Raw genomic sequence first — 14460 nt, 5'->3', positions numbered from 1 at the left:
AGCACTGGGAGTCTCCCCTGGACCCTCCCTTGCTTCTCTTCTCACATGTGATGATTAGAGTGAAGGGTTGTAACACACTAATGATTCGTATCTTCCGTGTAGATGGTATATGGGGCTTGGGGGGACCACAGACAATGTACAGGTATCTTCTAAACTTACATCGGTTGAGGAGGGGCTTAGGGGTAGGGAAGGAGGATCATTGTAATAATGTCTGAAGGGAAATGGGGCCACAGCTAGATGAACATCTCTTTTTTCATGGATCACAGCCCAAGGATTCAGTACAGCTCTCCAGGCAGCTCCTGTGCGAGGCTCACGTGACTGGGCCACTCTCAGCACAGCATGCTTGAGGCACAGGAACTGTGGACGAGGGAAGGAAGAGCTTGGGGTCCACCCTCATGGAGACCAAGTCTCCCTGCCCCAGTCTGGAAGGCTCCAGCTGCACCAGATCCCAGGGGTCCCAGCTGAAAAGCTGACCCTACCTCCCTATCTCTTGCCTCCCAGGCCCTGGTCACTATGACCCCAGACCAGAGGCAGGATGTTGTCCGGCTTCTGCAGCTGCGCACAGCAGAGCCAGAGGTGCGCACCAAGCCCTACACGCTGGAGGAGTTCTCCTATGACTACTTCAGGTGATGTCAGGTTGGGGACCAGGATGGTGCATTTTGTGATGTCCCCACCTGTGAGCGGGGCCAGCTCAGGGGAAGCAAAGCAGTTTCTGTTGTCCGGGATGAGCCTCCTGTGTGGTCTCATCTATCCTTTCTTCCTCTGGGTGGCACATGTGCCCCCCCACAGCAGATCCTCCACCCTGGGGGGAGGGGCTGGGCAGGAAGATAGATGCTGTGATTTGGGGTGCTCAGCTCTTCCTGAGGGTGCCTGGGAGCAGGGCGGAGGTTCCCGGAGAAAGTGGCATGTGTGTGCATTGCAAAGCACGGCAGGAAGAGCAGGACGGGGAGGGGCTCACGTCCTGTGATGGGGCAGGTACTGACCATCTCTGTGCCTGACAGGTCCCCACCCAAGCACACGCTGAGCCGTGTCATGGTGTCCAAGGCCCGAGGGAAGGACCGACTGTGGAGTCACACACGAGAGCCCCTCAAGCAGGCCCTGCTCAAGAAGATCGTGGGCAGCGAGGAACTCTCCCAGGAAGCCTGCATGTCCTTCATAGATATCCACTGCCACGGGGGCTGGGAGGGCATCAGGGAGGGACTCGGGGCCAAGCATGGTGGACTGGGTTCTGGCAACAGATAGAAGACCCTGACTGGGCAGGTGGTACCTCACAGTTTGCAAGGGACAGCCTTGTCCTCTGCCTCCTTTGATCTTGTCATCCTGTTGAAATATAAGTATCTTATCCTGCACTGGGCCGGGCACAGAGACAAAGCTGTGACTAGAGCCAGCCCCTGGCCTCATAAGGATGCCATGCTGGCCAGAATCAGGGGTGATGGTGTCAGACCAGGAAGTGGCCTGAACCAGTCTTTAGGGAGAGCTGCCCTGGGGAGTGGGGTGGCATACACCAAGGTCCTGAGGCAAATAAGCAGGGCTATTTCAAGGGTTCAAAATAACTTAGAGTAACTGAAGGGCAGATGTATACCAAAGAAAGGCTCCCAGAGTCTGTTAAAAAGCCATGACTGCTGGAGATATAACTGGAATAGGTGTTTGCCTATCAGGCCAAGGCTCTGGGATCAATTACACACACACACACACACACACACACACACACACACACACACACACACACACACACAAGATTATTAGAGAGAGTAGTCTGTGTCCCAGGAACAGGGGGAACTGCTGGGCAGGAGGAGGCAAAGTCAGATTGGGGATTGGACATTGTTTCTGACTGTCAGGGCTTGAGGAAGGGTGGCCATGATGGGGAAGGGAAGGGAAGTGCTGAGCTGGCCTCATCTACAGGGCCACGAGAGTCTGGCCCCCTACTTCCTAGGCTAGTGTATCTCCTTCAGCCACAGACCTTTCTTGACTGCCTCTCACCTGTGCTCAAGTACATGGGTGACTACCCATCCAAGAGGACACGCTCTGTCAATGAGCTCACTGACCAGATCTTCGAGTGGGCAGTGAAGGCCGAGCCCCTCAAAGATGAGGCCTACGTGCAGATCCTGAAGCAGCTGACTGACAATCATATCAGGTGAGCAGACACTATGAGGACCTCTTGAGGCAACTGGCCCAGGGTCAACCTGTAAAGAGCCCCAGAAGGGGTAACTCTTAGAGCAGTCCTCCAAGTCCACAGCCCAGCTCTTCCTGCACCCACTCCTAACACCCGTACTGACTCGGACTGAGGTGGCTGTCGGCCCAGTGATCTGTCAGGAAAGGCTCCCATGCTGAGAGCATTGGGCCTACAGGATATCCCTCCTTCACTTCACTGTCCCTCCATGTGAGATGGTGTGGAGGGCCTGTGACACAGGTAGGGAAGACATCTTATACCAAGAGCATAAGGTAGGAGTTACTGGTATATACTGCAAGAAGAGGGGAGGAGAATTCCAAGAAGGGATTGTGCCCCAGTGAAAAGTCATCACAGGCTGTCCCAGGGTGGATACAGAGACCTTCTAACCGAGAGAGTCACAACTGATGTGTCTTACAGCAAAGGGGCTAGCCTCATGCCAGCAGGTCTAATGACTTGGAAGATAAACAACTGAGTAAGCTGGGAAGGTCCCAGTGCTTGAGTTAAAACTCCTGGCGAGAGTCCCTTTTGCCTACATGCATACCCTGTGGTTAAAAGGGTTTACTAAGATCAGGGAGAGCTAATCCTGGGGCAGAGGTAAGTGCCTGCTTTTGGAGGTCCAGGGCTCATGTCATCTTGGGTCCAATCAATCAGCCCCTTCTCTGGTCTCCTCAAGGCTTCACAGTGAGGCTTAGTGTGCCTTGATGCAGGTAAGGCAGGAAGGGGCTCTTTTGTAGGGAGATTTGGTCTTTGAAGAAGTCACAGGAGGCTTGCTTTTGAAGTCAGGACAGTGTTTTGATCTGCAGTGGGTTTGTGTGGGCTACAGTTTAATAAATCGTCCGGGTAGTCCAGGTAGCTGCTCCCAAGGGACGAGTTTAAAGGATGGCAGGTCTATTGGCTAAAGCTTGTCCAAAAAGTTGGGACTATCCCAGAGCCTCGGAGGCAAGGCAGTCCAGGTAAGCTATTGAATAACTTGAGTGAAGGGGTCCTGCCATTTGAGAGCAAATCGGAAGGAGAGTCTGGCAGATGGGAATGCAAATTAATATATCCTTAAGGCCTAACTCTGCTACCCAGGAGGGGCTGGAGGCTCTGTCCCCAGAGCATGTAAGGATTGGGAACTGTGGGGTGGATCAGGACCATGGCCTCATTTATAGCCCATTCCTAGAAGACTAGGGCCACTCTCTAGGATCCACTTGATATTTTGAGTACCAAGGTGGGAGTGTTGCAAAGAACTTGTTTATCAATGAGAGTCTGTAGACCTTTTTGCACATTAGGCTTTTAAGGATATTGGGATTTTCCTTTACTAAGTCACTAAGTGTCCTTACGGGCTATTGTAACTCGTGTGGCTGTTAGTGAGTGCCCAGGAGTGGAGACTCGGTGGGCGCTTGTTGGTTATGAGTCTGTAGCCGAGATTGTGGGGAGGATCTTTAACACGGGGCTGTCAGGATAAGGTTCCACACCATCTCACACAGAGGGGAAGGGGAAGCTGGGCCAGGTAGAGCTCTCCCCTATGGTGAGCTTGAGTTTAACATTCTACTGCTTCAGGCTGGCCCAGTGAGGAGGGATATCCTGTAGGCCCAGTGTTCCCAGTGTTGGAGATTCTCCAGACAGACCATTGTGCTCATTGCCTTAATGGAGGTAGATGGGTTTTAAGTAAATGGCTCCAGTTTATATGGGATTTGGGACAGATCTGATGCAGGGAAGTGACAGTTACCAAGATGACGCAGAGGTCATGTTAGCCACCTTGTAAAGGAAAAAGGATGTTCTCGGAGGGAGAGGAGCTGAGTCCCTCACATGCAATTCCCAAGTGACCAAGTGACCACTTGTGGGTAAAAGGAGTTTGGAGCAAACTCCTCAGGGAGGGAAGAGAAAGGAAATGGAAGGGCAGGTTTACCAGGAGGAAGGGTTTGGATGTGTTCCAAGGAAGGATCAGGGATAGGGCTGGATTCAAGGAAGGTGAACCTAGGGTCAGAGTCTAGTAAGGCACAGTGGTATTTATCCCACAGTGCAGGATCCTGTGACAGAACCAGGGCATCCTTCCAACCCCTGGAGATAGAACTCAGTCTTGCTCCAAAGTCAAACCCATAGGCTGGAGCAGCCCCCAGGGAAAGTCACAAACTGATCCTGGCCATGAATCAGTCCTGGGCAAGAGGGGGACTTGTTCAGGAGTGAAACTCCAGCTCTCTGCAAGCTTTCAGATCAGGAATATTGGACAGCAGGGGAACCCATAAATGCAAGCACGATCAGTCACACACTTTGTCCCATCCCGCTCTGGAGAACAGCAGATGCTGGACTGTGGGAAGAAGGGTGGTGTGTGACATTTCCTTGGTCCAGCTGCTACTGCCATACATACGTGTATGCAGTACATAGAGGGGGAGGAGGTCCCCAGAGGGGAAAGCAAAGCGGACTCTCACCCTTATGGAGTATGCAAGGCGGCCTTCCTTTTTCAGTTACCTTTCATGTTCCATGAACAAATGGTCTTGGTCTATCACCCACAGGTGGGAAGTAAGGCTTTTCTCCAAGGGGTTAAAAAAAAAGTCTGTGCCTTGGAGCCCAGCCATGGACTGTTAACTGTCTCTGGGCTACTCAGGCAGCCACCACCGGCACCAGGTTAAGTAGCTAAGAGAGGCAAGGCAAGAGTCCCCTCCCCCCACTCCTGTACAGACCACTGAAATGCTGTGCAGGGCCGTATCTGAAGAGGGTGGTGATGCAGATGGACAGGAGAACTTAGCTAGATGAAACGAGCCATGGGGAGATTAACAGAAACGAACTTTAAGAGAATGGTGGCAGAGTTCCCATCAAGCTCACCTTGGGAGAGAGGGAAAGCCCTTCTTAGGGTGGTTAAAAGGACAGTCATGGTCTCACCATAGGAGACGCCTGTGCTCAGCTCACATCCAGGCTGTACATTTTGTGTGGGGATGAGTTTTGTAGTGTATGCTCTTCCTTTTGGGGACCAGTGGTCTGTGTGAGACCCCATGTGTCACTCGGGCTCAGTCTCTAGATGGCGGAGGCTGTGTAATAAAGTGTAGAATCCTCTGCAGCGGTGATGGGGTGCATGGAGACGGGTTGCAACTTGGCCTGGCATGATTTGATTTGTTCTTTCTGATGAGAGGCTGGCCTTGCTCTCCCTTTGGAGGCAGCAGAGACCTTGTTCCAAGTCCAGTCTGCCCCGAGGTAATGACCACCTAGTTCTGGGACTAGAACCCAGCATATCCATCTGTATCAGAATGGCAGACACATCTTCCCATCTTTGCAAGATTCACCCTGGAAGCAAACACACCAGACCTCTTCTTAGTGCCTGGTCTTCCCCTGGGCAGGATCACCTTTCAACTCTGTGTCAGAATTTGCTTTGTTCTTCAAAACCTACGTTAACACCGCCTTGTGTAGTGCCATTCAATCCATCCTGCTCCATCAAGCCTGTGAACCAAGGGGTGCAGGAGGGTGTAGGGGGTCTACTCTAACAATATAGACGGGTTCAGGAGCTCAGCGGGTGTGCAAGTTACACACTTACATCCTTGTCATCCCTCAGGATGTGTGGCTTTGGGGATGAAATCTCAGTTGACCCAGACAGAGTGCTGAGTAACTGGACTTTCATTCTAGCGGGGGAGCGTCCCCGTGGCCTGGCTACTGTATGACCTGGTATGGGCATGTGACCACATTGAGGAGCACTGTTTGGTTCCGGTTGCTATGGAAGCATCTGTGTTCGGGTCCTTGGACAGAAGGTGTAGCTCCAGGGTGCACGGGTTCCTGTTACTCTGGTCCTTTTCCCACAGGTACAGCGAAGAGAAGGGTTGGGAGCTGCTGTGGCTGTGCACAGGCCTCTTCCCACCCAGCAACATCCTCCTGCCTCATGTTCAGCGTTTCCTGCAGTCCCGCAAACACTGTCCTCTTGCCATTGACTGCCTACAAAGGCTCCAGAAAGCCCTGAGGTACTGGAGCCACACCTCCCCAACCCCGCCCCCACCAGCACTGAGGGGCGGGGCAGCCTGACCACGCCCAGCTGTAGGACAGACCCTTGGCGCACAGTGCGAAGCCCACCCCTGAGTTCCCCAGCTTGACAGAGGCAGGAGCTGCAGCCCATGCTGCCCATGCTGGCTACAGTTGGAGCTTGGCTGTTCCTCGAGTGGCTTTTGCCTTCTGGAGGACTGAGAAGGTGGCCCCTGGGCCCCACTGCAGACTCTGCAAAGCTCACTCACACCCTTTGCTCTTGCTCCCTCCCCTTGGTCCAGTCACCATCCCACTTACTGGCTGGGAATGCTGGGCATGAAGATGGGAGTCAGGGTGGGGCCAGTCTCCTGTTCCCTCTGCTCCCGGGCTGTACAGCTGTACGGACCTAGTAACATGCTTCCTTTCCTCTCTCCCTCCGTGTTTTCAGAAACGGGTCCCGGAAGTACCCTCCACACCTGGTGGAGGTAGAGGCCATCCAGCACAAGACTACCCAGATTTTCCACAAGGTCTACTTCCCTGACGACACGGATGAGGTGAGCCCCCTTCAGACAGGGTCAAGCTCCCTCACCCTGCACAGGGTGTCTCTAACAGCACCTACTACCCCGACATCTTGCCCTTGGGTAGAATGAGACTTGTTCAAAAGATTACAGACACTCCTGGGGAGGGGGCGTTAGGTCCCCTCCATCTTGGACCTTAGCTCCCTCCCCTCCCCCACTCCCGGCTCCCCAGTCAGGCTTTCTGTCATGAGTTGACATCTTACCTTGTATCCTGACAGTAGCGTTAATACTTGCCTGATCCTGGAGACTCAGATGCCACAGTAGGATTCTGTGACAAACTCACATCTCCCAGGACCCTTCCCATCTGTATTCTGTCCCATCTCTCCTGTCCTCTCTCCCTCAAACTCTACCCTACCCCCACATTGCCACAGTCGGGGGCTGCTTTTCCCAGGCCATCCTCTTGGTTGGTTTTCTTTTTCGCCCTTCCCCCAACACGCACATACTGCTGTGAGTCCCGGCCTCTGCTCTCACTATTCGGACTTGGGCCTAGGGACCAGCACCAGGCCTAGTCCAGCTTAGAGGGTCAGGACAGTGAGATCTGGGCCTTGTGAGCCAGGTGGGACTTGCTTTCTTCCCATGCTATATGCGGATCTGGACCCACTGGGATGACCTAATAGGTCAGGGGTCCAGGAAGGGAGGAACTTGGTCCCTGCCGTTGGGTAGGAGGGACAGCAGATATGGGAAGTGGGGGGCTGGGGAGAGGTCCTGCAGAAGTTGAGCATGTGCCACCCCTAGGCTTTTGAGGTAGAGTCCAGCACCAAGGCCAAGGACTTCTGCCAGAACATCGCCAGCCGGCTGCTCCTCAAGTCTTCTGAGGGATTCAGCCTTTTTGTCAAAATCGCAGATAAGGTGGGTCCGCACATCTTTTGGAGACTTGCTGGGGCCCCAGGAATGTGTAGTGGATTAAGAGGAGAGAGGCGCCTGCATGGAGCATCTGTCTGCCCCCCTCACATGGCACAGCTGTCCCCTGTCCCCTGGAGCACGGCACAGGGCAGCAAAGCTCTTCGGAGAGTCGCCTGCTCAGGTACCCTGTGCTCTGCAGTCACATGGCTCAGAAAATCCACCCTTGAGGTAACCTTCAGAGGGCAGACTGCTTATTACTGCTTCATCAGAGAGGTTAAGTAACTCATCCATAGTCACACAGCAGGGATCCAGGTGTACCATCCCTAAAGGTCTCACTAGGCAGCCATAATGTCTCCACAAAAGGACAGCTTCCTAGAGCATCCTGAGAAACTGATCACCAAGAGCTTCATGTACTCTCTACCTCAACTGTGTCAAACATGAAGGCCCAAAGACAAAGTCTCCGAGGTCCTGGATCTGGAGGATCTGTGTCAGAGCCTGTGGGAGGATCCGGACGAGATGTCAGAAGTCAGCGAGGCAGACTGGCCTTGTTCTTGGCTATGCTATATTAGACCTGTGCAGTTTTCCGTGTGCCAGGGACTGGGTGGGATGAGGCCATTGCAGGCAGGAGACCGATGTTCCTGAGACAATAGTGACAGGAATGTCAGTGGGAAAATCAGAATCAAAGCAAATGGCCCAAAGCTGCAATGGCTTGCTTCATCCCTAGGTCATCAGCGTCCCTGAGAATGACTTCTTCTTTGACTTTGTTCGACACCTGACAGACTGGATAAAGAAGGCACGGCCCATCAAGGATGGTAAGAGACGGGGCTCTGGGATGCTAGGGGAACGGGGACAGGAACATGTTGGTTCAAGGCCAGACTGTGAAGCCTAATAGTTAGCCAAGGGGGCGGGAACCGAGCTGGCAGGGTCAGGGGACGTTCTTTGCTGAGACTCCGTGTGACTAGCTGCTCTGTGCCACAGGAATCGTGCCCTCACTGACCTACCAGGTGTTCTTCATGAAGAAGCTGTGGACCACCACCGTGCCTGGCAAGGACCCCATGGCCGACTCCATATTCCACTATTACCAGGTGCGCTCACTGAGCCCTCTGCTCCCCTCTGCTTCCTGGGCCATCAGCCTTGTGGATTCACTGTGAGGCTAGGGAGAGCTTTGACAGACAAGGGCTTGTAGCTGCTGCTTCAAACACCTTCCTGTTTCCAACATGTAGTCTCCAGACACTTGTACCGGCTCAAACCTGTCTTGCCATCTTCCAGCCATAAAGGCTCGACTGCTAGCTCAGGCTGCTTCATGCCCTGGGTCCTCTGGATGGGTAGCTGGGTGTGGATGGATAGATAGATGAATGGGTTGAAAGGAAGCTTCAAAGTGAATGGATGCTGGGTAAGTGGAAGGGTAGAGAGTCATTGACTCAAGTCTCTGATTAGCAGTGTGTCCTGGCCTGCCTCAGTTTCTCTGTCCTAGTGGTGAATAACATGGTCCTGAGGCTCCAGGAGCCCGTGGACAGTGCTAGGGTGGTCACTCCCCTGCAGATGTCCTGACTCTCAGTCTGGAAATACAAGGGAGTGAGGAGAGGGCTGGTACTGTGACTGAAACCCTTAAGAAGATAAACAGGAAGTGGCTAGGAAGGACGGGCCCAGGAGAGGAGGGATGTGGAACTGGTTCTGGATTTCTCCATCTTGGAAAAGGGTCAGCTCACCTCACTGGCTACAGGAAAGGTGGTGGGTGATATTCCAACATGGCTCTGCCTTCAAACTGCCACGAGCTGGGATGGTGCAGCACCTTTCCTGTCCTATGCCTCTCTGCAAGGAAGCAGGGTCAGCTGAGGCAGGGGAAGTGCTGGCTCACAGGTGGGGGATGACACCTCCTCTGTTTCTGACAGGAACTGCCCAAGTATCTCCGAGGCTACCACAAGTGCACCCGGGAGGAGGTGCTACAGCTGGGCGCGCTCATCTACAGGGTCAAGTTTGAGGAGGACAAATCCTACTTCCCTAGCATCCCCAAGTTGCTGAGGGAGCTGGTGCCCCAGGACCTAATCCGGCAGGTCTCACCTGATGACTGGAAACGGGTAAACATGGAGGCGCAGCGGGAATGGGGCCTCTCAGAACGGTACACTGCACATCCCAGGGATTGAGACACAAGTGCCGGCCAGCAGCTACGCGGAATGGCCCTCCCGTGTGACGAGGGAGCCTCTATTCCATCTCTGTAGGCTTCATTCTCTAGTCCCTGTACAAAGGATTTACTGGCCCTATGGTGTTAATTTACCCCATCCTGGTTGTCATGGTGACCTGAATTTGCTTGCTACCCTCTGGTATGCATGGGTTAGGGTAGATCCAAAACCAATTGGCTGGGATATGTGGGGACCATGGCATAAGTTGGCAACACTGTCTGTTCCATGCCTGGCTCTGATGATGTAGACAGGCAGAAGCAGAGCTGTGATTGGCCCTCCCTGATTCCCCTCCCCCACAGTCTATTGTCGCCTACTTCAACAAGCATGCAGGGAAGTCCAAGGAGGAGGCCAAGCTGGCCTTCCTCAAGCTCATCTTCAAGTGGCCCACCTTTGGATCAGCCTTCTTTGAGGTGAAGGTATGTCTTCAGGGATCTTCTGAGGGCAGGTAGGGGTAAAAGGTCGGGAGCGAGGCAGCACAGAAACTGGAATGGAGGTGACAGCCACTGCCTTGAACACCTGCTGGTACAAGGAGGAGGGGAGCATCCCTAACCCTGGTCCACTAAGGATGACCAGAACTTGGGCTCCAAAGAGAGACAGCCATGTAAACAGACTGGAGTAATGGAGAGTGGTTTGTACTGTAATAGTGGGCCCCGTGAGGTAGCAGAGCCAGGAGGTTATCTAGGCTGACTTCCTGGAGCAGGTGATGCTGGGTTTTCCAGGAAGTCCTTTGTACCCTATATAGACAAAGCCTACAGGCCTGAGAGCTCAGGTCTGGGCAAGAAATGAAAAAGGTTAATGCAGCTGATTGTGGTGAGAGACAGGGTGTCAAGCCAGTGAGGGTCAGGGTCTTCTCCTCAGGGGACAGTGAGACTGGGAGGTTTGGGACTGGGGCAAGAGTATCACATGGCTGTTCTGACCATTGGGAAACTTTCAGATTGAGAGAAAGGATGTAGTAAAAACTCCCAGGGAAGCAAGAGGGAGAAGATGTAACCGATTCTTGGGACCCATGAGGCTGTGGGCAGAGGGGGAAGCAGGAGGCCTTGGCAGGGCTGGCTCCATGTAAGCAGCCAAGCCAGGTTGGTTTTGTCCAGGCTCAGCTGGCTTCGTGCCTCCCTGCAAACTCCCGTCTTGCTCTGCACTCCTGTCTGATGATGCCTCGACTTTCTTTGCTAGCAAACGACAGAACCAAACTTCCCAGAGATTCTCTTAATTGCCATCAACAAGTATGGGATCAGCCTCATCGATCCCAGAACCAAGGTGAGCAGAGCAGGAGTGAGCAGGTGAGGACCAACCAAGGTCCCAGACATAGCCCTGTTATCTACTGTCCCCACTTCAGAGCCCCTGGATCCCCATCTTGAAAGGCTGCCTGTGCTTGCCACATTGACTCATTTGCCCTTTCAAAATCGCAACCTTCAACTGACCACCAAATTCTTGCTGCTAAGTTCCATAAAAGTCCTTTTAGCGCCCAGCATTTCAATGTCACTGGATACCACAGACCAACACCTCCTTCCAAAATGGTCTTTGACTATCTGGTCAGGATGGTAAGTGGTGGAGCACATGCAGGATACCTATGCTTACCGAAAGGCCAGTCCCACTATGAGGCCAGAAGCTGTGCTCCTGAATGATTGGTAGAAGTCACTAATGATTGTCTTCTTGCTGCATGAGATCATGGTCACATGGGCTCTCTGCCTTTCTTTGTCATTCTTAGACTTTTTTGGACTTCTACTCTACACAATCCAAGTATAATTGTGTCCTTCCAAGGCTCTTCTCTGTCCCATTTTTCTCTTTAAACTCACCCATTGAGACCCACAGTCGTTAGTGCTCTCAGGCACTCATTTCTATATTTGGTCCCAAGTATACGACAACCTCCAAGGCTTCCTTGGACAAGGCAAGGCATGGAGGGGAAGGGACCTGCTCCCTGGCAACTCCACACAGAGCTGGCCTCTCCCTCGAGTTCCTTTCCTCGTGTGAGGGCCCAGACTTTCTTTGAGGGGTATCTGCAGACTGGAGCTGGGGTTACTGAAGCCATGGGGTCATGCTGTGTACCTGTGTGTCTACTTGCTCTCCTAGGACATCTTGACTACTCACCCCTTCACCAAGATCTCCAACTGGAGTAGTGGCAACACCTACTTCCACATCACCATTGGGAACTTGGTCCGTGGGAGCAAACTGCTCTGTGAGACATCACTGGTGAGAGCGCCTCCTAGTGCGTGGCATGGCTGCCTGCCTCTCCTGATGGAGTCTTAGAAGCCTAGTTTATTTAGGTCTGGGGAAAATGGCAGCTAGGGTGGAGGAAGAGAATCATCATTCAGCTGCTGTTTTCCTGTCTGGCCGTTGAGCCAGTGGAGGTGGGCCTTCAGCTCAAGTGTAACAGAAGAACTGTTAGCAATGAGACCATGAGCCCAGACTTCCAAGGCGCAGCTCACCTGGTAGGTTTTGCAGTCACTCCTGCAGCGAGGCATCCAGGCTTAGAGAGACCACAAGTCTGGAGCTCAAGATGGCAAGATGAGCCCAGCCACTCAAATGTGTAGATGGGGACAGCCTTGCTTTGCTTCTGTAACGTGCTCACTGCAGTATGTCCTGGGTGCCATGTCTGTGTGTGAGGGGTTTGCCCGTTCCACTCTGGGCTCTGCTCACTTTCCTACCCTTGGTTTCAGGGATACAAAATGGATGATCTTCTGACTTCCTACATCAGCCAGATGCTCACTGCCATGAGCAAACAGAGGAACTCCAGGAGCGGGAGGTGAACAGTAGAGGAGATACTGGCTCAGGCCTTGGCCATCCAGGCAGGGAGGCTGGACCGACCATATCCATTGGGCATCTGACCTGCCTGTCATGGAGTCCAGACTTTTCTGCATCCACCTATGGAATCTGGGCTTGCTGTCACCCTACTTCGTTGTGGCCTTCCTGGTGTAAGAGCCTGTGCTCCTTGCTCACCTCCCCTGATTCAGAACAGCTCCGTCAAGCAATGTCTTTTGAGTTTCTGTACATGGATGGAACAGGGGAGTGAAGGACAGTTTAGCTCTCTCCATACTTGGAACAACCAAGCTATTTGTGCACTGAACTGATACTCTGAAACCCTGACTGGGTTCAGGGTCCTCAGTACTGGTCTCTCCCTTATGCACTACCACTGAGGACTCCTTGGAGGACCCCTTCAATATCATCTGCTCCAGGGAGCCCCCTAGACTACCTCCTGAGTCTGGACAAAGTCTCCTGATTCTAACTGGGTCACTTCTGTATGGGACAGTTATGTGCTGGGTGTCTGCTAAAACTTCCCTGACCAACTGAGAGCATAAACCATGTGTCTTATCCTCTGGTCTCATGGTGGTCTTTGTGGGGGAGACAATGAGGGGTCAGGGTACTGAGCTTTAGGGAGGGACCTGTGAAGCTACTTCTTCTACCTGCCTGACCAGGCTACTTTACATGTGGGGTTTGGCTTACTTAAGCCAAGGTGTCCTTGAGTCTTAAAAGACTATTTGAGACAGAGAGGGCTTGGGGGAAATTATTACCACTGGCCAGAGAGGAAGACCCAAGCATGTGCATCTCTCTCTCTCTCTCTCTCTCTCTCTCTCTCTCTCTCTCTCTCTCTCTCTCTCTGTGTGTGTGTGTGTGTGTGTGTGTGTGTGTGTGTGTGTGTGTGTAGGGGGTAGAGCAATAGAGGATGGATCACTTTCTGGCTCTTAACTAGAGCCAGTGGAGGCAGAATGGACCTCACATCTTGCCAGAAGCTTCTCCTTGACTTTTCAAGATATATCTAAGAGTAGTAATACTTCCTTGGTGAAATACTAACATCCAGTGATGGTGCTTTGTGACCAGAATGAGACGGTGACGTCTGGGAATGACTGGGTAGATCTGGGGCAGGGATTTCAGACAGGACAGTGGCTGGAGTGAGTAGCTATTGGTGTGACAGTTGAGAATCCCTTTGAGCTGGTGATGTTTCCGTCAGTATCTCCCTGAGACTTCACATTAAGCACTCAGGCCTCCCACATGTGTATGCCTAACCACACCGGGGGTGCTGTTCCTGACCACTGCACTGCATGGGTAGGAGAGGGCAGCTGGTGTACACAGCAGAGCACCCAAACCAGGCCGCCGCATTCTATGGAATGGATGCCTCAGCTGTTGAGAAGGAGGGAAATGCCCTGTCCTATAACATTTACATAGCTTCACAGTTGACCAGAATAACTGGCCCATGCTGTAGTTTGCTCCATGTCTTCATGCTGAGGGGAAGGGTGAGGCCGGGGGTGGTGTGTGTGTGTGTGTGTGTGTGTGTGTGTGTGTGTGTGTGTGTGTGTGTGTGAATGGATTGTCAGGAGCCATTTTTGCCTGCTAGGCAGGCTGGCAGGATGTTTTGCGGGCAGACAGATTTCCTGGCCTGCTGACACACGGACAATAAGAGGAGATACTCCGAGGGTCAAGGTGAGGGGCTGGACGTTCTGTTAACCTTGGTGGAAGGAACAGGGAAGCCTCTGTGGGAACAAATAACCTATGTATGGCAGCCACTGTTTCTGCTGGCTTGTGGCTTTGCTTCCCATGGCACTGTGGGACATAAAATTGCTAGTGAGAAATAAACTCAGAGCTGTAGTATTCACTGGAATATTCTGGAATCTATCTCTGTGTCTTCTGCGCTTCCTATTATTAGTCCTCACTCCCCACTCGGAGGTCTGTTTGACTCACGCTGGTGGCTCCCGGTGCAATGGATGAGAGAAACATCATATAACTCAACTCTCTCCTGCTAACTCTGGGATCCAAAACGAGGGGTGGGGGG

The 14460-nt window shown here is 52.8% G+C and overlaps 1 protein-coding gene across 7 annotated transcripts in view; it reads left to right on the top strand.

Moving 5' to 3' along the window:
* Myo7a (myosin VIIA) overlaps positions 1-13006 on the top strand; it is a 70288-nt gene extending 57282 nt beyond the window's left edge. For all 7 annotated transcript variants that reach the window (XM_006229744.5, NM_153473.2, XM_006229742.5 and 4 more), the window contains 13 exons: positions 502-626; positions 1002-1159; positions 1981-2134; positions 5941-6096; positions 6543-6648; positions 7408-7521; positions 8240-8327; positions 8494-8600; positions 9408-9593; positions 9995-10111; positions 10869-10952; positions 11766-11885; positions 12353-13006. In XM_006229744.5, coding sequence (XP_006229806.1) covers positions 502-626; positions 1002-1159; positions 1981-2134; positions 5941-6096; positions 6543-6648; positions 7408-7521; positions 8240-8327; positions 8494-8600; positions 9408-9593; positions 9995-10111; positions 10869-10952; positions 11766-11885; positions 12353-12442 — 1605 coding nt within the window. In that variant the 3' untranslated portion in view covers positions 12443-13006. The remainder of the gene's footprint in view (positions 1-501; positions 627-1001; positions 1160-1980; positions 2135-5940; positions 6097-6542; positions 6649-7407; positions 7522-8239; positions 8328-8493; positions 8601-9407; positions 9594-9994; positions 10112-10868; positions 10953-11765; positions 11886-12352) is intronic.
* The last annotated feature ends 1454 nt before the right edge of the window (positions 13007-14460 follow it).

This window comes from Rattus norvegicus, chromosome 1 (assembly GCF_036323735.1).
Source record: "Rattus norvegicus strain BN/NHsdMcwi chromosome 1, GRCr8, whole genome shotgun sequence".
Lineage (NCBI taxonomy): Eukaryota > Metazoa > Chordata > Mammalia > Rodentia > Muridae > Rattus > Rattus norvegicus.
Note: the sequence above shows the minus strand (reverse complement) of the source record. Positions and strands in the feature narration are given on the sequence as shown.